This window comes from Somniosus microcephalus, chromosome 8 (genome assembly GCF_052327205.1).
Source record: "Somniosus microcephalus isolate GS21.2 chromosome 8, FLI_Smic_1.0, whole genome shotgun sequence".
NCBI classification, from domain to species: Eukaryota; Metazoa; Chordata; class Chondrichthyes; order Squaliformes; family Somniosidae; genus Somniosus; species Somniosus microcephalus.
In genome coordinates this window covers 10,811,347-10,833,849 of record NC_140994.1, presented here as the reverse complement: position 1 = coordinate 10,833,849, position 22,503 = coordinate 10,811,347, and the positions used below count along the sequence as shown (strand labels likewise).

At 47.5% G+C, this 22,503-nt stretch overlaps 1 protein-coding gene across 1 annotated transcript in view; it reads left to right on the top strand.

Moving 5' to 3' along the window:
* Positions 1–22,503, top strand: part of mms19 (MMS19 homolog, cytosolic iron-sulfur assembly component) — an 82,065-nt gene that overhangs the window by 15,772 nt on the left and 43,790 nt on the right. Inside the window, exons 5-14 of the mRNA XM_085994236.1 lie at positions 1,232–1,306; positions 2,198–2,267; positions 5,714–5,842; positions 8,311–8,372; positions 9,269–9,355; positions 11,340–11,414; positions 15,139–15,216; positions 16,420–16,558; positions 19,211–19,365; positions 21,380–21,458. Of these exons, the coding sequence (XP_085850362.1) occupies positions 1,232–1,306; positions 2,198–2,267; positions 5,714–5,842; positions 8,311–8,372; positions 9,269–9,355; positions 11,340–11,414; positions 15,139–15,216; positions 16,420–16,558; positions 19,211–19,365; positions 21,380–21,458 (949 nt within the window). The remainder of the gene's footprint in view (positions 1–1,231; positions 1,307–2,197; positions 2,268–5,713; positions 5,843–8,310; positions 8,373–9,268; positions 9,356–11,339; positions 11,415–15,138; positions 15,217–16,419; positions 16,559–19,210; positions 19,366–21,379; positions 21,459–22,503) is intronic.

Sequence of the window (22,503 nt, the reverse complement as noted above, 5' to 3'; positions counted from 1 at the left end):
ATTTAATTTTTTTAAAAAGTGAACTAATTAATTTGACATCAACAGCACATCCCTCCCCACCTTACCTAAGTCACTTTAAACGTTCTCATTTGCATAGACAACCATAAGGCTGACATGTAGATCCAGTCTGTAAGGATTCATTCTTTAGAAAACAAACAGCTGAGAGAACATGTCACGACAGCTCACGCTGCAGTGGGGTGAACGATTTGAAGTTGAAAAAAGTTCCCAAAATTTCGCCAAGATAAAAGTGGGGATCGGAGTGCGCCAACGTCTTGCACTCGCCACGTGTCCTTCATATTCCAGATCTCTGTTTGTTACAGATGCAAAACAGCGTTTACAAAAAACACACACACAAGAAAGCCAGTCACTGACTTGGAGTTTGAAATTTACAAGCAGTGCCCCTCTGATTTGACTTCCGTTTATAAGTAGCAACTGCAGCAACTCGCCAAGGCTTCTTCGGCAGAACCTCCCAAACCCGCGACCTCTTCCACCTAGAAGGACAAGGGCAGCAGGCGCATGGGAACACCACCACCTCCAAGTTCCCCTCCAAGTCACACACCATCCTGACTTTGAAACATATCGCCGATCCTTCATCGTCACTGGGTCAAAATCCTGGAACTCCCTCCCTAACAGCACTATGGGGGTACCTTCACCACACGGACTGCAGCGGTTCAAGAAGGCAGTTCACTACCACCTTCTCGGGGGCAATTAGGGATGGACAATAAACGCTGGCTTTGCCAGCGACGCCCACATCCCATAAACAAATTTTTAAAAAAAACCTCTCATCCCAGGAATCAATCTATTTAGATGAGTGGCCTTGCAGCACAAAGACCAGTTTAGCTATATCTACTCTCTGGCATGGGGATGGCAATCAGGAGCAGGAACCCTGGCTGAGTTTATTTCTTTTCTCTAGCATGGGGACAAGAGGCCAGTTGGAACCCCTTTCTCCTCTTCCCTGTGCTCATTGCCACTGCTGAGATCAGCCAATTCAGCACAGACGAGGGATTAATGCTGGGACCACCTTGGTCTATATGGCTTAGAGCTACACCATGGAGTGCATCTCCCCAATTAGAGGTTGGTGCAAGCCTAATAATTTTTTTAATATAATTTCAGGGCAGGGCATCCTGCTGCTGGATGAGCAGTAAGATGGCGTCATCGAATTCCATGGAGGGGTGGGTATTGCATCCGCTCTTTCGGCCTTGACTAACTTTGTTTTGTCTTCTGTCCTTAGAGCATGAGCTCCGTTCTGCCAGGGGGGTTGGCTGTAGCAGTTCTGAAGGCATTGTTCCAGGAGGTACATGTTCAGGTGAGTGTCGTGTGTTAAATGCCAGAAAGCCCTGCAAGACACAGCACTGCTGACGAGAGAAAACCCGGGTTAACATTTTGGGTCAAGACCTTCTACAGAAGCCTTGCTGGGGTGGAGAGGCTTTATTCCAACCGTTAACTTGTCCCTTCTTTCTTCAGAGGCTGACTGACCTGCTGTGTATTATTTTGAGTAGATTGGGCTTATACTCGCTGGAGTTTAGAAGAATAAGAGGTGATCTCATTGAAACATAAGATTCGGAGAGTGCTTGACAGGGTAGATGCTGAGAGGCTGTTTCCCCTGGCTGCAGAGTCTAGAACTAGGGGACCTAGTCTCAGGATAAGAGGTCGGCCATTTAGGAATTTCTTCACTCAGCGGGTTGTGAATCTTTGGAATTCTCTATCCCAGAGGGCTGTGGATGCTCAGTCATTGAGTATATTCAAGACAGAGATTGAAAGATTTTTGTACTTCAGGGGATTGGGTGAGAAAGTGGAGTTGAGATCGAAGATCAGCCATGATCTTATTGAATGGCGGAGCAGACTTGAGGGGCTGTATGGCCTATTACTGCTCCTAATTTTTATGTTCTATCATTTTCTGTTTTTATTTCTGATTTCCAACACGTCGTTTTTCTCCATTGGTTCTTTCTATTTGCCCATTATTGATGATCTTAGGATGGTCCTATGATCTAAGTTGTGCTGCCACTGGACCATTACAGTCCATAATGCGATGGGAAGTGATGTAGGGTTTTCGGCCATTGGAGCACCTTGTTAGCGGTTATGAGGGCTGGGGACGCAGGGGCAGGTCTGAGACCTACTCCGTAGCCCCATGTGTGGGGTGCAGGCCGGAGGTATTTTGTGCGTGTGTTTTTTCTAATGTGTCTTTTTCTTTCTTTAGTCCCTGTTGCAGTCTGATAGGCATTCAGTGTACAGCATCATCACCAATTTCATGGACACCAGAGAGCAAGGTATATGTTGTTGTTTTTCGTTCCCATTGCGTGGCATAGTGGTTAGCACTGTTGCCTCACAGCGCCAGGGACCCGGGTTCAAATCTGGCTTCGGGTGACTGTCTGTGTGGAGTTTGCACATTCTCCCCGTGTTTGCGTGGGTTTCCTCCCGGGTGCTCCGGTTTCCTCCCACAGTCCAAAGATGTGCGGGTTAGGTTGATTGGCCATGATAAAAATTGGCCCTTAGTGTTAGGGGGGATTAAATATGTGGGGTTACGGGGATAGGGCTTGGGTGGGATGGCTGTCGGTGTAGGGACCGCGTGCTAGGGTTTGGATGATCAGCCATGATCTCGTTGAATGGCGGAGCAGGCTCGAAGGGCCGAATGGCCTACTCCTGCTCCTAGTTTCTATGTTTCTATGTCTCACTTCCCCTTTTAAAGGGAGTTTCTGTTCCGCAGCATCATATGTTGGATATGGCTGAGGATGGCAATTCAAGTCGATCACTCCAAGAAAATCCGACTATCTCCCTCCCCCCATCCTCCCCCATCCCCAACCAGAGCAACCCGCTGTTTCATAAAGGATTCCACGATTTTGCCTCCACCACTCTACCTGGAAGTGCATTACATAGGAAGAGGAGGAGGCTATTCAGCCCCTTGAGCTTGTTCTGCCACTCAATTAGATCATGGCTGATCTGTACCTCAACCCCATTTACTCCATAGCCCTTGATACCTTTACCTATTAAAAATATATCGCTCTCTGCCTTAAAAATGTCAATTGACCCCAAGCATCCACAGCATTTTGGGGAGCAAGTTCCAGATTTCAGCTACTCTTTGCCTGAAAAATTACTTCCTGATTTCACTCCTAAATGGCCGGGCTCTAATTTGAGGATTGTGCCCTCTTGTTATGGATTCCTCCACCACAGGAAATAGTTTCTCTGTACCTACCCTTTAATCATTTAAAATAACTCAATTAGATCACCGACTCAACCTTTTAAACTCGAGGGAATGCAAGCCAAGTTTATGCAATCTGTCCTCATAATACAGGAAACTTTCTGGTCTCCGGCACGGGCGGGACCAACCTGGTGCCGGTCCATCAACAATGCCGGATAACCGAACGCTATAGTTAAAAGATACGGAGATTCTGAGCTCCGTCGAAAGCAACAAACCCTGTTGCTTAGCAGCTTCAAAACAATCGGCACAACTTGCAAGCGTCTCTGTAGCTTAGCAACAGCTTCAGCTACACGCTTGCACAGCCACAAATGAGTAAAAAAAGTAACTAAAAGTAAAAAAAAGTTATCGGAACCGACTCCTGAATTTTGCCGGTGGATAGAGCGTTCCGGTTATTTAGTGGCCGGTTAATCGAAAGTTTCCTGTATAACCCTTCAAGCCCTGGTATCATTCTGGTGAACCTGTACTGTACGCCCTTCAAGACCAATATATCCTTCCTGGGGTGCGATGCCCAGAACTGAATGCAGTGCACCAGATGGGGTCTGACCAAGGCTCTCTACAACTGGAGCATCGCTTCCTCCCCTTGAGATAAAGGCCATCTTTTTGTACCTGTGCACCAGCTTTTAGTGATGTGTGTACATGGACACCTAAATCCCATTGGTCCTCCACAGCTCCTAGTCTCTCGCCGTTAAGAAAATATTCTGATTTGTCTTTCTCTGATTCGAAGTGGATGCCCTCGCACTTCGCCACATTGAACTCCAGCTGCCATAATTTTGCCCACTTAGTCTGTTTGCCCCTTTTGTAACTTCCTCCTCCCATCCACACAACTTGCTGTGCCTCCTAACGGTATCATCTGCAATCTTGGATATACAACTCTATTGACATTTGTAATGAAAAGCTGAGGCCCCAGTACAGATCCCGGGGGAACACCACTTGTCACATCTCACCAATCAGAACGATTCTTTATCTCTACTTTCTGTCTCCTACCTCTCAGCCAATTGCCAACCCATGTCACAAGGTTATCCCCAACTCCAGGTGTTATTCATTCTTTATGCAAAGAAGGACATGACACCAGTCTTAAGTTTGAACCTGTGCTCCCTTACCTTACTGTCATGGTTTAATTTGATGTAATGTTCCAGCTCTACCTCTTTTACACTGCATGCTATCTGTCATACCTCAATCACTCACCTGCTTGCAAATCCAGATTGTTGGAAGCGGAGCTATTTTGTTAGTTAGCAACCAAGGATTTCATTAGCGCTGACTTCATTGAGCTAGGATCATGCACATAGAATTATACAGAAACAAACAGTTCGGCCCAACCAGCCAGTGTTGGTGTTTATCCTCCGCACGAGCAGGAATCCTAATCCCCCATGTGCCTGCCCTGTTCCCATTTCCCTTTCCTTCAACCAACTCCCTAACCTGTTCTTAAATGTTGACCTGGTGTCTGCTTCAATCGCTACTTCTGGTAGTCTATGCATCTCCTGTAATCTGCACACCCTCCCCCACTCTGTCTCTCCTGTGTTCACACTTAGTAACAGTACAGGCTAGGTTAGTCATTCAGCAACCTGTAATGCATATTGGGAATTCTTTTTTTTAATAAGGGCCACTGTAATAGGAGATCTAATGTTAGTTAATGCTTGGCAGTCAGTGGCTAACTTGCTAAAAGTATTGGGAGTTTCCCTTTAATTCCTGGTACTTTTTGCCAATTTTATCTTTTAATATCCTCCCTGCACCACCTCCCCAATACTCTTACTCGTCTTGCTAGTGTACAGATCAACTTCACCTGTACCTCGCCCAACTGGCCAGCCTTCATAATAGAGGCTAGACAGTAGGTGGTGGCGATTCCACTGTGGGGAGTATCACAGCCAAGCCTGATCCTGTCCTCCTATGACATAGAAGCGTACACTTTGTAGCAGGGACCACTGGATGGCTATTTGGAGTGGAATCCCTGGCAGTGAGTCCAGTAGCATTGCCCTAATTCTGTCTCAGTTGAGATTGGCTAACTGCACAGACTGAAAATTAGCCTGGTCTGTGTGGCAATGCCTATAACTGGGTCACTAATGTCCTTTAGGGAAGGAACGTTCTGGCCTATTTATGACTCCAGATCCACACAAATGTACTTGACGTTTTTAACTAAAAGAAAGACTTGCATTTCTACAGCGCCTTTCCTAACCTCGGGACGTCCCAAAGCGGTTTACAGCCAATGAAGTACTTTTTGAAGTGTGGTCACTGTTGTAATGTAGGAAACGCGGCAGCCAATTTGCGCACAGCAAGCTCCCACAAACAGCAATGTGATAATGCCCAGATTATCTGTTTGTGATGAGGGATAAATAAAGAGTAAAATATGCCTCAGCCGTGACCTTGGAAGAGTGCTCCCTACTGAACCAGTGAGGCAATTTTCCTTTTCTGATACCCATCTTATTGTGTCTCCTCTGAGCGAGGTAGTGAGCTGTAAACTGTACATTTCTTGTGGATTTTAGCACAATTTTAGCAAGTTTTTTTTTGTTCTTCTGTGCTTAGAGCTGAAGGGTTTGGCAGCGGACTTCACGTTTGGTTTTATTCAAGCGATGGATGGAGAGAAGGACCCGAGGAATTTATTAATGGCCTTCCAGATCTCCAGGGACCTCATTACCAACAATTATGAGCTCGGTACGTGTTTTCCTGCATGTGTCAGCAATCGATGTCGCAGGACACAACTAGAATAAAAACCTATCGGACAAATCGCACTTAAACCCATATTGTTCAATACGTTTCACATGCGATACTCCTAAATAAATCACCTCGGATCTGTACCACTGCTAACCACTGCACTTTGTTCTGCGCGGCCTGTTTCTTTTAGTGCGGTCCCTTTAAATTTCCACGCACGAGCAGTATTTACAATGGGGAAGCCGGTGAGTGGCCTGCGTGGGACCTTGCCCATTGCTGGTCGGCCGCTCAACTTAGAGGGCACATTGCTGCTATAATACTAGCTGTGACCCCACCAGAACGTCTCCCTGCTCGAAAATATGCTCCCCTCAGGCATTACTCCAGTTTAGAACTGTAAACTGGGCGTTAATGTTGGTTTTATTTTCACTGCTTAAGTGGGCGTAGTACAAAAATTTCACCCGCCCACCATTACGTTTCACTGAAAACCTGCTGGCACCCTCCTCGTTCAGCTCATTCAGATATTTTGTGTGTTTGAGTCAGCCCATTGAAAGTGCTGTGTGGGAGCTTGGGTTGTTTCTTCTGTTAGGCTATGATGTAGACTGAGCTCAAAATAACAACAGAAAATGCTGGAAAAACTCAGCAGGTCAGGCAACATCCGTGGAGAGAAATTTGAGTTGACGTTTCGGGTCGAAACCCCTTCTTCAAAACTGGAAAGAAAAGAAATTAGATCGAAGGCAGGGCTGCGATCGGACAAAAGAAGTGAAAGAAACAAAAGAGCTAGACGAGATGGTAATAGGCTGAGATTAGGTGTAAAGTGTACTGGCGGGGCAAGAGATAGCAGCCAGGTGTGAGAGAGAAACAAAAGGAAAGGGGGGGGAAAGGAGTGGAAAAATTACAAGAAAAAATGTGTAATAGGGGCCGAGGTTATGATCTGAAATTGTTGAACTCGATATTGAGTCCGGAAGGCTGCAGAGTGCCTAATCGGAAGATGAGGTGCTGTTCCTCGAGTTTACGTTGAGCTTACGTGGAACAATACAAGAGGCCAAGGACGGTGAGGTCCGAGTGGGAATGGAGTGGTGAATTAAAAGGGGACTGAGCTCCCCTTCTTACCTCCCTCTCCCACACCACCACTCCAGACCGTTAGAGTGGCATTAACCTCTGACTCTCTCTTGACGCCTGAATTGGTAAGCGCGCTCCCCGTTATAGAACTGAGCCATTAGGATAAGAGTTTGCAGAATTCATCCCAATCTGAAGAGGGTGTTGCAATTGTCCTTAGTGTCCCGGATCCTGGAATGGGGGGAAAAAAATCAATCGGGGGTTCCTGCTCCTGACCATTATCCAATAACGCCCCGTTTAAAATGTGCTTGTGTGGACATGAGATTAAAAACAAAATCAGACTCTGGGTGATGCTTCCCTGTGGTTGAAAAACCTGCTGCCACTTCCTGTCTAGGCTCGTGTTGGAGGAATGGCTACTGGGGTTAACCAAAGGAAGGAAGAACTTGCCATTTATATAGCACCTTTCACTCTGGACGTCCCAAAGCACTTTACAGCCAATGCAGTACTTTTTGAAGTGCAGGCACTGATGTAATGTAGGAACGCGGCAGCCTGTTTGCAAACAGTATCACAGAATCACACAATCCCCACAGTGCAGATAGAGGCCATTTCGGCCCATCGAGCCTGCACCGACACATATCCCACCCTATCCCCGTAACCCCACGTATTTAATCCCCTAACACTAAGGGTCAATTTATCATAGCCAAATCAACCTAACCCGCACATCTTTGGACTGTGGGAGGAAACCGGAGCACCCGGAGGAAACCCACGCAGACACAGGGAGAATGTGCAAACTCCACACAGACAGTCGCCCGAGGCCGGATTTGAACCCGGGTCCCTGGTGCTGTGAGGCAACAGTGCTAACCACTATGCCACCAATGTGATGATCATCAGATAATCTGTTTTAGTGATGTTGGTTGCTGAATAAATATTGGCCAGGACGCCGGGTGAACTCCCCGGCTCGCCTTCGAATAGAGCCTTGGGATCTTTGACACCCACCTGTGAGAGCAAATGGGGCCTCGGTTTGAAGCCTCATCCGAAAGACGGCACCTCCCAACAGTGCAGCGCTCCCTCGGTACTGCACTGGAGTGTCAGCTCTAGATTATGTGCTCAAGTGTCCAGAGTGGGGCTTGAACCCGCAACCTGCTGACTCAGTGGCGAAAGAGCTACCCACTGCGTCGCGGCTGACACCTCGGGTCGGGACCAGAGGGCAGTTCGTGCGCATGGGACCACACCCCAGGATATGTCGGCACCCTCAATAGTGAAGGTTGGAACTAATTTAAATCCTTAGCTTAGATTAATAAAGACAATCTGCTTGGTTTATATTAAATGGAATTAAGATGTAAAAAGGTGCATTTTATGTAGAATTTATCCATTTTTGTCGTCTTAGCCATTGATTGCTGTCTTTCTGTTTTCAGGGACTTTTGTGGAGGAGCTCTTTGAGGTCACTTCATGTTATTTCCCAATTGATTTTACACCAGTAAGTTGATGCTGATTTGAAGATTACGTTTGTTTTTTAAATAATACTGGTTTACAGTACAGTGGGTGTTAATGAACAGTTGCAGGGGCCGACACATTATGGCACGTAACCTTTTCTTTATTTTGGTCAATATGGCAAAAATCCTTGTGTTTCCAAAGAGCAGTAGATCTGTGAATAGATTCCCAGTTGAAGTGTGTTAGTTATACATCATGTTTGTTCACTGGTTGTGCAGATCCTGTCCACAAATCTTTGTTCCTGTTGGCATGATTTTTGGCCACACATTTCTGTCGATATTTACCATTGTAACTAGCTTTGTCAACATTTCCCATTCAACTTTTCTATGTCAACGGTCACGGTGTAGTGCAGGTTCTAGCCACTAGATGGATCTGTGGGCTAAGTTTCTGGATTTTGCCTCCCAATTCCATTACCATTTTATGTGTGCCTGTATGTATGGGAGTTGAAGTCTGTCAATTCTTGGGAGAAGGGAAGACTGGTGGAAGTAAGGAATTTAAGTCTTGGGACCCTGGGAAAGAATGAATTGGAGGAGGAGGAGACTTTGAGCTGAGTCGAGATTCAACACCGTGGAGATGCAGGGAGAGGAAAATAGTGTTGAATTACTTCTGAAGTTTAGAGGGAGCAAGAGTTTGGAGAAGTCTTGAGCATAGTAGTAGCGATAAAATAGAAGGAATTGTAATGGCAGAGAGAGAAGAGGGTGAATGAATGCTGTGTTGAAGTGGGATGATCCCTGTCCCACTAGAACCACGGCAGTCTCGTGGAAGCAAAGCAGCTGGAGGAAAGGAATAACTTGGCAGGAACCCGCCTCAGGAGATTGAATGGGTTGGGTTGGGTGCGCATTAATATTGGAACCTCCCTTCACTCTGTCCTCTTGTTTGCAGCCTCCAAATGACCCACACAGAATATCTCAAGAGGAGCTGGTGCTGAGCCTGAGATCTGTTCTTACCGCCACGCCCCGGTTTGCAGAGGTATTACTAGTAATCCGGTATCTTGGGCATTGCGATGCTACAGCATCTCTACTGAGGTGTGACCATAGGCACCAGTACGACCAGCACACAAGCTGTTCAATCTTTGCTTTCCCGTTACTTATTATTATAAGATCATACAGCACAGAAGGAGACCTTTCGGCCCATCATGCCTGTGCTGGCCCTTTGAAAGAGCTGTCCAATTAGTCCCACTCCCCCGCTCTTTCCCCGTAGCCCTGCAATTTTTTCCCCTTCAAGTAATTATCCAATTCTCTTGAAAGTTACTATTGAATCTGCTTCCACCGCCCTTTCAGGCAGCGCATTCCAGATCACAACAACTCGCTGCGTAACAAAATTTCTCCTCATCTCCGCTCTTTTGCCAATTACCTTAAACCTGTGTCCTTTGGTTACTGACCATTCTGCCACTGGAAACAGTTTCTCCTTATTTATTCTGTCAAAATCCCTCATGATTTTGAACACCTCTATTAAATTTCCCCATAACCTTCTCTGCTCGAAGGAGAACAACCCCAGCTTCTGCATTCAGTGTCCCTGGTTAGAAGGTGCCCTGTGTGAGCTTCTTGATGAGGACAGGGCCGGGCCTGTCTGCGATGCCTCGCATGGTCGAAATAGCCTGCCGACACTTGCTGTTCAAGCTTACCCACGAAACGTAGCCGCTGAGGTGAGGTGCTGGAGGTGAGCCGTAGAACTGTACAGCAAGGAGTCGATGCTTCCAGGAGGGAAGGAAAGGAGAAAACAGGCCCAAAAAGCTACTGATTTATACAGTGCCCCCTTCTCTCAGTATCATTGGCAGGGGGGTCTTACACAGTATTTACCGCACAGAAACAGGCCTTTCAGCTTAACGGGTCCATGCCCGTGCTTCTGCTCCACACGAGCCTCCTCACACCTTACTTCATCTCACCCCATCAACATAACCTTCTATTCCTTTCTCCCTCATGTGTGTATCGAGCTTCCCCTTAAATGTATCTATGCTATTCACCTCAACCACTCCCTGTGGTAGCGAGTTCCACATTCTCACCACTCTCTGGGTAAAGAAGTTTCTCCTGAATTCCTTTTTAGGTTTATTAGTGACTATCTTATATTGATGGGTGTTTCTCATCATGAACCCTTACCTAGCTCGGGGGCCGATTGAAGCACCTTAACTGCTACCCCGGCTGAGATCAGGTAACTCGGCACCGGATTGAGATTGAACCTGGGACCTTCTGGTCTGTGCGCTTCAGTACCGGATTTGCGGGGAGGGAGTGGGCCGGGCCGGTGGCGGAGGGGGGAGTGGGCGGGGGCCGGACTCGTGCAGTTAGCTCTGGTGTCCAGCAGCATGGCACAGGTGTGATGGGCCGAAATGGCCTCCTCCTGTGCTTCACACGTGAGGTTAATTTTTTTGCCCTCTTGCCTGTGGCTGCTGCGGCCAGCTGTAATACCCCACTTCCCTCTGCACAGGGCAGGGACGGATCTTCCTGGTCTGTAAGTCTCCCCGCCACGTCGAAAGCTGCATTTACCCGCCGTGCGGCTTTGATCGTAGTCGCTGGTGTCTGTGATAAAAAGTGCACGCTCATTCCTGTGGCATTCCTCTACGATGTTTTGATGCATCCTTCAACTTATTTAAAGAGATTAATCCATGCATTAAGAAAGTACGATCAAACTTAACCAGTTTGTTAGCAATATTGCCGCGAGCAATTTCAACCCCCGAGTTCTTGTGGGGCTGCACTCAACCATGTTCTCTTTATATCCCCACCTGGTCTGCAACAAATATTCAAACATGTCCTGTTGATAACATTTGCAGCAATCTTGAGGAAACAGGCTCTTCTTCCTGTGTGACCTTGGACATTGAGTGTTGGCAGGTTGTTTGACTGATGGGGAAGGGGAGGGCTTATCGCAGCCAGGTCAAGTTGCCTTGTCTGAATTTAGCTTTGTACCTTTTTACACGTACAGTTTCTCTTTAATTTGGCGTTCTCGTTCCTTGTGCACTTAGTTCCTACTGCCGCTCCTGATCGAGAAGTTGGATTCAGATGTTCAGAGTGCAAAAGTGGATTCCCTTCAGACTCTGGTAGGTGAGGAGTTCCAGTTACTGACTTGTTGCTAGTGGATCTCGTGTGGCTTTGCTCATCTGGTACTCTGGGTCTGGCCTATCCCTTTAAGGCCGCTGCTCTAAATAGGCAAATCCAGGTAATTGCAGCGACTTTTAAACTTGTTATGGGATGGTGGACGGATTGAAATAGTTCTGTTAAAACCTTCAGCCGTGCAGTTTGACTAAACCCTTTTCATTGCTTCCTAACTGTATTCCTCTGCTTTCTCTTACCATGACAGCAAGAGAAAGGGAGGTCACAGCACATGGCCCCAAGCATGTTGGTAGCACTCTCGCTTGAGTCAGAAGGTTGTGTCCCACTCCAGAGACTTGAGCACAAAAATCTAAGCTGACATCCCGGTGCAGTACTGAAGGAGTGCTGCACTGTCGGAGGTGCCGTCTTTCAGATGAGATGTTAAACCGAAGCCCCGTCTGCGCCCTCAGGTGGGCGTAAAAGATCCAATGGCACTATTTCAAAGAAAAGCAAGGGGTTATCCCTGGGGCCAATATTTAACCCTCAACCAACATCACTAAATCAGATGATCTGGTCATTATCACATTGCTGTTTGTGGGAGCTTGCTGTGTGCAAATTGGCTGCCGCATTTCCTACATTACAACAGTGACTACACTTCAAAAATACTTCATTGGCTGTAAAGCGCTTTGGGATGTCTGAGGTCGTGAAAGGTGCTATATAAATGTAAGTCTTTTTCTTTTGAGCAAGGTGGGCCATAAATGGAGGGCAGGAGCCCTGTGGAGCCATACAGCTGGAAGGGCCCTGGATGGCACCTGGGCATGTTGAATGCCGCCCTCGAGTCAACAGGTTGCAAGCTGCCCCTGGAGAAGCTAGCGCTGCTGTCATTCAAATGTGAAGTGTTCATTAAAAAATGAAAAGGCTAAAAAAAAAAAAAATGCATTGACAACGTAAACATGCAATAAAAACAGAAAATGCTCGTAATACAAAGAGAGCATGCCGGCATTCAAGAGGAGGAAGCAGTTTAGCGTTTCAGCTGGAGGCAGGTTCGGGCAAAGGGTCTCCACTTGGAATATTGAGCTCTCTCTCTCTTTCTTTCTTTCTTTCTTTCTTTCTTTCTTTCTTTCTTTCTTTCTTTCTTTCTTTCCCCCCACCCCCCCCCCCCCCCCAAGTGTTACAAGTTTGTGCACCTTGCCTGAGAATGGGACAGTGCTTATTGAATCCATATTCTTGGTGTCGCTCCTGCCTACTTATTTTGGTTCCATACTTCACCCCTCCACCTATTTATGTATTCCCTTATTTTTCTTCGTTCCTGGGATGTGGGCGTCGTTGGCACGGTCAGCATTTATTGCCCATCCCTAATTGCCCCTTGAGAAGGTGGTGGTGAGCCACCACCTTGAACCGCTGCAGTCCATGTGGTGAAGGTGCTCCCACAGTGCTGTTAGGGGAGTGCCAGGATTTTGACACGGTGACGATGAAGGGGCGGCCGATACATTCCCAAGTCAGGATGTTATGTAGCTTGGAGGGGAGCTTGGAGGTGGTGGTGTTCCCATGCGCCTGCTGCCCTTGTCCTTCTAGTTGGTAGAGGTCGCAGGTTTGGGAGGTGCTGCCGAAGAAGCCTTGGCGAGTTGCTGCAGTGCATCTTGTAGATGGTACACACTGCAGCCACAGTGCGCTGGTGGTGGAGGGAGTGAATGTTTAAGGTGGTGGACGGGGTGCCAATCAAGCGGGCTGCTTTGTCCTGGATGGTGTTGAGCTTCTTGAGTGTTTGTTGCAGCTGCACTCATCCAGGCAAGTGGAGCATATTCCATCACACTCCTGACTTGTGCCTTGTACATAGTGGAACGGCGTTGGGGAGTCAGGAGGTGAGACACTCGCCGCAGAATACCTAGCCTCTGACTTGCTCTTGTTGCCACAGTATTTATGTGGCTGGTCCAGTTAAGTTTCTGGTCAATGGTAGGATGGTGATGGTGGGGGATTTGGTGATGGTCATGCCGTTGAATGTCATGGGGCAGTGGTTAGGCTCTCGCCTGTTGGAGATAGTCATTGCCTGGCATTTGTGTGGCGAGACTGTTACTTGCCACTTATCGGCCCAAGCCTCAGTGCATGAATCCTTCCACTGTACTTTATTCTAATGATGAAGGACGGATTGGACTCTGCAGGAGGGGGCAGAGTGTTGCTGTTCTCAGCCACATTAGTGGGGAGGAGGTGCTAAGCAGAGACAAAGCTCCTCCACACAGGGTGAAATAGTAGTGGAATGATCTGTGTGCTGCCCTGTCATGCACCTCGCAACAACTGGCTCAGAGTGCCACTGGCAGACAGCTGGAAGCAGAGCAAGTAAACATACATAGAAACCTAGAAGATAGGAGCAGGAGGTGGCCATTCGGCCCCTCGAGCCTGCTCCGCCATTCAATGAGATCATGGCTGATCATCCAAATTCAGTACCCTGTCCCTGCCTTCTCCCCATATCCCTTGATCCCTTTAGCCTTAAGAAATATATCCATCTCCTTCTTGAATATATTTAATGAACTGGCCTCCACCGCCCTCTGTGGCAGAGAATTCCACAGGTTCACCACTCTCTGGGTGAAGAAATTCCTCCTCATCTCAGTCCTAAATGGCTTACCCCTTATCCTTAGACTATGACCCCTGGTTCTGGACTCCCCCCGCCATCGGGAACATCCTTCCTGCATCTAGTCTGTCTAGTCCTGACAGAATTTTATAGGTTTCGATGAGATCCCCTCTCAATCTTCTAAACTCCAGTGAGTATAAGCCCAATCGACACAATCTCTCCTCATACGTCATTCCTGCCATCCCAGGTATCAGCCTGGTGAATCTTCGCTGCACTCCTTCCATGGCAAGAACATCCTTCCTCGGATAAGGCGACCAAAACTGCACACAATACTCAAGGTGCGGTCTCACCAAGGCCCTGTACAACTGCAGCAAGACATCCTTGTTCCTGTACTCGAACCCTCTCGCTACGAAGGCCAACATACCATTTGCCTTCTTAACCGCCTGCTGCACCTGCATGCTTACCTTCACCCAGGTCTCGTTGCACTTCCCCTTCTCCCAATCTATTGCCATTCAAATAATAATCTGCCTTCCTGTTTTTGCCACCAAAAGTGGATAACCTCACATTTATCCACATTATAGTGCATTTACCATGTTTCTGCCCAATCACCCAACCTGTACCTCTGGTTGCAAGTGGTGCACGTGCCAGCAGGACTGGAATGGGAGAGTCTGCCTCTGGAAAATAGGAAGGGAGCTGGATGGGTACTTGTCACTAACAAAACATATAGTTTTGCCATTCCTGTATTGTCCACTCCACCACCGGCGCACCGTGGCTGCAGTGTGAACTCTCTACAGGATGCACTGCAGCAACTCACCAAGGCCTCTTCGGCAGCGCCTCCCAAACCCGTGACCTCGACTAGCTAGAAGGACAAGGCCAGCAGGTGCATGGAAACACCATCACGTCTAAGTCTTGCGCACCATCATGACTTGGAAATATAATGGCCATTCTTTTATCGTCGCTGGGTCAAAATCCCGGAATTCCCTACCAGACGGCACTGTGGGAGCACCTTCACTACACAGACTGCAGCGGTTCAAGAGGAAGACCCACCACCACCTTCTCTAGGGCAGGTTGGGATGGGCAATAAATGTGGTCATGCCCACAGCGTCGACATCCCGAGAATTAATTTTTAAAAAAAACTATCATCCTGTGTTCTTTGTCCCTCATAGACAGCGTGCTGCAAAGATTATCGGAAGAAGGAGCTGAAAGAATTCCTACCGGCTCTTTGGCATTCTATACGCAGAGAGGTAAGCACAAGAATACACAGGCACGGTACACCATCTACTTGCTGCCTCCTAAGGTGTCAGCCTTGGCTCAGTTGGTAGCGCGCTCAGTCAGAGGCTGTGGGTTCAAGCCCCCCCCCCCCTGCAGAGACTTGAGCACATAATCCACGAGGCTGACAAATCCACTGCAGTGCTGAGGGAGTGCCGCTCTTGCAATGTATTTTGTCCATAATCTTGGATGTATTTTGTCCCTAAGCTCTGGTGAGCCCCACTCTCTGCCGCCGCCCCCCCCCCCCCGGGGTGTAACAGTTTGGTATTTCCATTTCCCGCAGCAGACATCATTGTGACCTGATAGAGGTTATTAAAATTAAGAGAGGGTTTGACAGGGTAGATGTAGAGAAGATGTTTCCACTTGTGGGGAGTCCAGAACTAGGGACCATCAATATAAGATGGTCACTAATAAATCCAATAGAGAATTCAGGAGAAATTTCTTTACCCAGAGAGTGGTGAGAATGTGAAACCCGCTACCACAGGGAGTGGTTGAGGCGAATAGTATAGATACATTTAAGGGATGGCTAGATAATCACATGAGGGAGAAAGGAATAGAAGGATAGGTTGATAGATGAAGAGGTGTGGGAGGAGGCTCATGTGGAGCATAAACACAGTCATGGACCAGTTGGGCCGAATGGCCTGTTCCTGTGTTGTAAATTCTATGTAACCTTTTGGAATTAACCAGTTGATGGTGAATTGTGCATTGTTTCGTGGGTAATTTAATCTATGGACTTGCGTCCACTGAGAACTGGGTTGAGACTTTCCCAAGCCTGTTTACTGTATGAGCCTCTTGAGTAACGGTGAAGGGGAGACTTTCACTTCCTACGTTGGGTGGGTTCAAACCCATAGGTGTTTCCTAACATGGCCTCCGTTCCTCGGCCACAAATGCTATAAAGCCAGCTTACTTGTTAGTGGGGTATGTGTCGTGTTTTATTGTGGGGGAGGGGGTAGGACCAACTCTCCCGTTGAGCTGCGCAGCCTCGCAGCGGTCTGGAGGTCCTGCACAGGTCGCTCACCGGCTTTACAATGCAAGAAATCGCCCATGCGCGAAAATTTGAACGGACCGTGCAGCCAGTTGAAAGGACCGTGTACCCAAAAAGAAAATTAGAGGGAACATTGGGTAGGACCCATCTTGAGCATTACATTTAGAAGAACTCTTTTTTTTTTTTCATCCAGGTCTTTCAGACAGCAAGTGAAAAGATTGAGACTGAAGGTCTTGCTGCTCTCCAAGCACTGTCGACGGGCCTGTCCAAGTCGGTCATTGATTCAGACGCAGAGGATAGCCTGGATACTTTCCTCAGCAGCGTTCTGCAAGGTATGCATGAGTTACCCCACGTCGTGACATTGATCCTATTCACTCAGTCAATCAGTACAGCAATAGTCACCAGCCTACTAGTTAGGTGAATTGAGGCGTTTGAATCTTTCTAAATACAGGAAACTTTCTGGTATCCGGCACGGACGGGACCAACGTGGTGCCGGTTCATCAACAATTCCGGATAACCGAATGCAATAGGAAAAGATACGGACCTTAGAGCTCCGTATAAAGCAACAAACCCTGTTGCTTAGCAACAGCTTCAGAACAACGTCCACAAGTTGCAAGCGTGTCTGTAGCTTAGCAACAGTTGCAGCCACACCCTTGCCTTCCTCCATTTGTTGCTGTGCAAGTAATAAAAGTTACCTGAACCGACTCCTGAATTTTGCCGGTTAACCGACATTTCCGGTTATTTAGGGGCCGGTTAATCGAAAGTTTCCTGTACATATTGTACTCCAAAGTGAGGCATGTGCCGGGGAGCAGAACATTTTCCATTTTCGTCATCCGGTTTCAGCATTGAGCAATTGCAGGGGTCCGGTATGACGCAGCGTAACACTTGACATACCTAGTCCAAACCCCTCTCTCGAGCACCCTTTAAACATGTTGGTGTAACAGCTTTTCACTTGACCCTGTAAAACCCCTTTATAGTTAAGAAGATAAGAAATAGGAGCAGGAGTCAGCACGGTGGCATAGTGGTTAGCACTGTTGCCTCACAGCGCCAGGGACCCGGGTTTGAATCCGGCCTCGGGTGACTGTCTGTGTGGAGTTTGCACATTCTCCCCGTGTTTGCGTGGGTTTACTCCGGGTGCTCCGGTTTCCTCCCACAGTCCAAAGATGTGCGGGTTAGGTTGATTGGCTATGATAAATTGACCCTTAGTGTTAGGGGGATTAAATACGTGGGGTTACGGGGATAGGATGGGATATGTGTTGGTGTAAGGGTTACGGGGATCGGGTGGGATATGTGTTGGTGCAGGCTCGATGGGCCGAAATGGCCTCTATCTGCACTGTGGGGTTTCTGTGATTCTGTGATTCGGCCCCTCGAGCCAGTTCTGCCATTCAATAAGGTCATGGCTGATCTTCTACCTGAACTCCACTTTCCTGCACTATCCCCATATTCCTTGATTCCCTTAATATCCAAAAATCTTTTGATCTCTGTCTTGAATATACTCAATGACTGAACCTCCACAGCCCTCTGGGGTAGAGAATTCCAAAGATTCACCACCCTCTGAGTGAAGAAATTTCCCCTCATCTCAGTCCTAAATGGCCGACCCCTGGTTCTCGACTCCCCAGCCAGGGGAAACATCCTCTCGGCATCTGCCCTGTCGAGCACTAAGAATTTTTTATGTTTCAATGCGATCACCTCTGATTTTTTTTTTTTTTAAGAAGCATGACCTTCTTCAAACTGTGCAACAAACCACTGAAGATGACTTGAGGTTTTTGTTGGTTTGCAATATGTCAAACTGTTGCTATTTAAGTTTTTAGTGCAGGTTTTTGCAATCTGTTCTTCCTGTTGCTGCTTAACAGCTCACTGCAGTAGTTCTTATTACTTCTGAAGACTTTGCCTGCAAGATCAGTGAAATATTTTATTCTTTGTTGCTTGACTTCTCACTTTTTTTTTGCCTTTTTATATGTTCTTCCTAATAACTGGCATTGTGTATAACCCAATCTCTGGAACAGTGGTCTCCAGCTTTGCTTGGTTTGGATCGGACCCCATCGGGAGTGACTATGTTCAGTTCTGGGCCCCGCACCTCAGGAAGGATATATTGGCCTTGCTAGGGGTTACAGTGCAGATTTGCCAGCATCATACCAGTGCTGAAAGGGTTAAATTATGAGGACAGGTTGCATAATCTTGGCTTGTATTCGCTTGCGTATAGGAGATTGAGGGGTGATCTGATTGGGGTGGGGGAATTGAGAACAAGGGGGGGGGGGGGACACTATTAAAATCCAGAGGCCTGGACTAATGATCGGGAGACATGAATTCAAATCTCACCATGGCAGCTGGAGAATTTAAATTCAGTTAATTGGATAAAGCTAGTGTCAGTCATGGTGACCATGAAACTACCAGATTGTCATAAAAACCCATCTGGTTCACTAATGCCCTTTAGGGAAGGAAATCTGCCGTCCTTACCCGGTCTGGCCTATATGTGACTCCAGACCCACAGCAATGTGGTTGACTCTTAACTGCCCTCTGAAATGGCCTAGCGAGCCACTCAGTTGTCAAGAAAGTGGCTCACCGCCATCTTCTCAAGAGGCAATTCGGGATGGGCAATAAATGCCAGCGACGTTCACATCCCGTGAATGAATTTTTAAAAAAAAGCAGGTCCGAGGGGCCGAATGGCCTACTCCTGTTCTTAGGCATCCATTATTTGAGGGTTGATGTTGGCGGCTGTTGATCCACTTTGGCTTTCTGGATTTAATTCTGCTCGGGTACGCCACTTAGGCAGCGAGCGAAATAGGTCACTACGTGCCGCCTGTGACTAACTGTCTAAGGCATTCCACTTGCTCGGTAGCTCATTGGCCTGGCGATCAAACCTGTGCCCGCTTACTGCCCACGGTGGCGTTGGGACATGCCATCGCACCCCGTTTTGTTTTTCATTTACATTTCCCAGCAGTAGTCCCATCTCTGAAATCTGTCTCCTTGCCTCCTCCCCTCAGACTGCAAGCATCACCTGTGTGAACCGGACATGAAGCTCGTTTGGCCGAGTGCCAAGCTTCTCCAGGCGGCTGCGAGTGCTTCCTGCAGAGCATGCTACAAGATCACCAGCTGCATCTTCCCTCTGTTACTGGAACAGTTCAACAAACATAAACAGGTAACGGGAGGAAGGATGAAACCTTACTTTAGGTCAGTAAATGCTGCATGTTGAGGTCCCACTTCAGGCCATGAGCACACGATACGGACCAATACTCCAGTGCAGTACTCGGGGAGTGTTATGAATCTTATGATCCATGAAGAAAGACTCATGAAATAACGCTGGACGGCCAGCTGGTGGCGCCGTCCAAGGAGTATAAATACTCGGGCGTGGGCCCAGATTTCCCAGGACATTTTGTAAACAGGAACTAGTGAAGTACAACTAGACCTCCATGTTTTGAAACAAGTTGATTAAAGCCTTGCTTTATACTCAAACCAAGTACGTAGTGAGTTTTATCACGTCAGGGAGCGTGGTGCAATTTCCGAGAAGATGTTGAATCAAGGTCCCTGCTGCCTCTACTCTGGATGTTAAAGGTCTCGTGGTACTATTTGAGGACAATCGGGGAGTTTTCCCTGGTTTAAGTGTCCTCTTACAGGAAACACAGAAAGTCAGCAAGCAATTGGGAAGGTAAATGGCATGTTGGCCTTTATTGCAAAGGGGTTGGAGTATAAGAATAAGGAAGTCTTCGTACAATTGTACAGGGCTTTGGTGAGACCACACTTGGGAGTATTGTTCACAGTTTTGGTCTCCCTATCTGAGGAAGGATATACTTGCCTTAGAGGCGGTGCAACGAAGGTTCACTAGATTGATTCCTGGGATGAGAGGGCTGTCCGATGATGAGAGATTGTGTAGAATGGGCCTATACTCTCTGGAGTTTAGAAGAATGAGAGGTGATCTCATTGAAACATATAAGATTCTGAGAGGGATTGACAGGGTAGATGCTGAGAGGCTGTTTCCCCCTGGCTGGAGAGTCTAGAACTAGGGGGCATAGTCTCAGGATAAGGGGGCCGGCCGTTTAAGACTGAGATTAGGAGAAATTTCTTCAGAGGGTGGTGAATCTTTGGAATTCTCTGTCCCAGAGGGCTGTGGAGGCTCAGTTGTTGAGTATTTTCAAGGCGGAGATCAATACATTTTTAGACTCCAGGGGATTCAAGGGATAGGGGGGTCGGGCGGGAAAGTGGAGGTGAGGTCGAAGATCAACCATGATATTGAATGGCGAGCAGGTTCAAGGGGTCGAATGGCCGACTCCAGCTGCTAATTCTTATGTTCTTATGTCCCTGGTGTCCTGGCCAACATTCCTCCCTCAACCAGCAACACCAAATCAGATGAACTGGTCGTTGATGTCACTGCTGTTTGTGGGATCTTGCAGTGCGCTGTTATTCTGCTGAGATTGCCTAATTACAACAGTTGGCCTGCACGTCAAAGTAATCCCTTGTACGTGAAGCACTTCGAGATGATGTTTCTCAGGTGCTGTGTAAACGCATGGCTCCCTCTCCCTCTCCGTCTCTTTTCCCCAACCCCCCTCACTGTGTTAGTGTGACAGTTGGGCGTTGCTACAATTGGCCGCTGGGATCCCACTTCCAGTTGCTGGACATAGCGTTAACTTGAAGGTAGCATCAACCTTGGCTGTGATGCCTTGCACAATTGAATAACTTGTCAAAACTCCTGGGTTCACGCGCATTAAACAGTTAGCCTATGTAACTGGCACGGTGCTGCCATCCCATACTTTCCATGAGGTGTGGAAGTGCAATCGGTCTCTTGCGTCCTTGCCCGGAACACTCCCGCTGAGTGCGCATTGACGGCTGTGCTGTCCTGTGCGAGTAGGTGTTTTAACAATCCCGTGGCGGTACGCAGAGAAGAGCAGGGTAGTATTGTTGCCCCAGCCGGCACTTCCTCCTCGGCAAGCACCGCCAACCAGCCGGTTAAATGGCCTTTCGTCTCGGTGCTGTTCATGCTGTCACAGAATGGTTGACGGGTTTCCCTACAGAACCGTCACGCTGCTGCAAAAAATAATTCGGTGTGAAGCACTGCGAGACGTTTCGATAGCACGATGAGGTGTTGAGTAAACAGAGGTGCTCCTTCCTGTCGTCCCTTTTAATGGAACTAATGGTGGGACATTCTTTTTTTTTTGCAGAGTAGCCAACGCTGGACAATCCTGGGAATACTGAAGGTTTTCATTAAACTGACCCACAAATGGGACCGAGATGAGGAAGGTGGGTTGGATTTTGTTCAGACCCCGTGGGGTGGCAGGAGGTTATCAGGGGTGCGGTTCCAGTCTCTTGCGCATCCCTGATTTTAATCGTTCTACCATTGGCGGCCGTGCCTTCAGCTGCCTGGGCCCTAAGCTCTGGAATTCCCTCCCTAAACCTCTCCGCCTCTCTACCTCTCCTACTTTAAGATGCTCCTTAAAACCTACTTCTTTGATCATGCGGTTCCCAGCGGATTGTAAGGTAGCAAATGTAACCCCACTATTTAAGAAAGGAGGGAGCAAGAAAACTGGGAACTACAGCCCAGTTAGCCTGACATCAGTAGTAGGGAAAATGCTAGAATCTATTATTATGGACGTGGTAACGGGGCACTTAGAGAAAAAAAAAATAGGTTTGGGCAGAGTCAAATCGTGTTTGACAAATCTGTTCGAGTCTTTTGAGGTTGTAACTAGCAGAATAGATAAGGGGGAACCAGTGGATGTGGTGTATTTGGATTTTCAGAAGGCATTCGATAAGGTGCCACACAAGAGGTTATTAAACAAAATTAGTGCTCATGGGATTGGGGTAATATACTAGCATGGATTGAGGATTGGTTAATGGACAGAAAACAGAGAATAGGAATAAACAGGTCATTTTTGGGTTGGCAGGCTGTAACTAGTGAGGTACCGCAAGGATCAGTGCTTGGGCCTCAGCTATTCACAATCTACATCAATGATTTGGATGAGGGGATCCAAGTTTGCTGATGATACAAAGCTGGGTGGAAATGTAAGTTGTGAGGAGGATGCAAGGAGGTTTCAAGGGGATATAGTCAGGCTAAGTGAGTGGGCAAGAACATGGCAAATGGAATATAATGTGGAGAAATGTGAAGTTATCCACTTCGTTAGGAAAAATAAAAAAGCAGAGTATTTTTTTTAAATGGTGTGATTGGGAAATGTTGGTGTTCAGAGGGACCTGGGTGTCCTTGTACACGAATCACTGAAAGTTAACATGCAGGTACAGCAAGCAGTTAGGAAAGCAAATGGTATGTTGGCCTTTATTACAAGAGGATTTG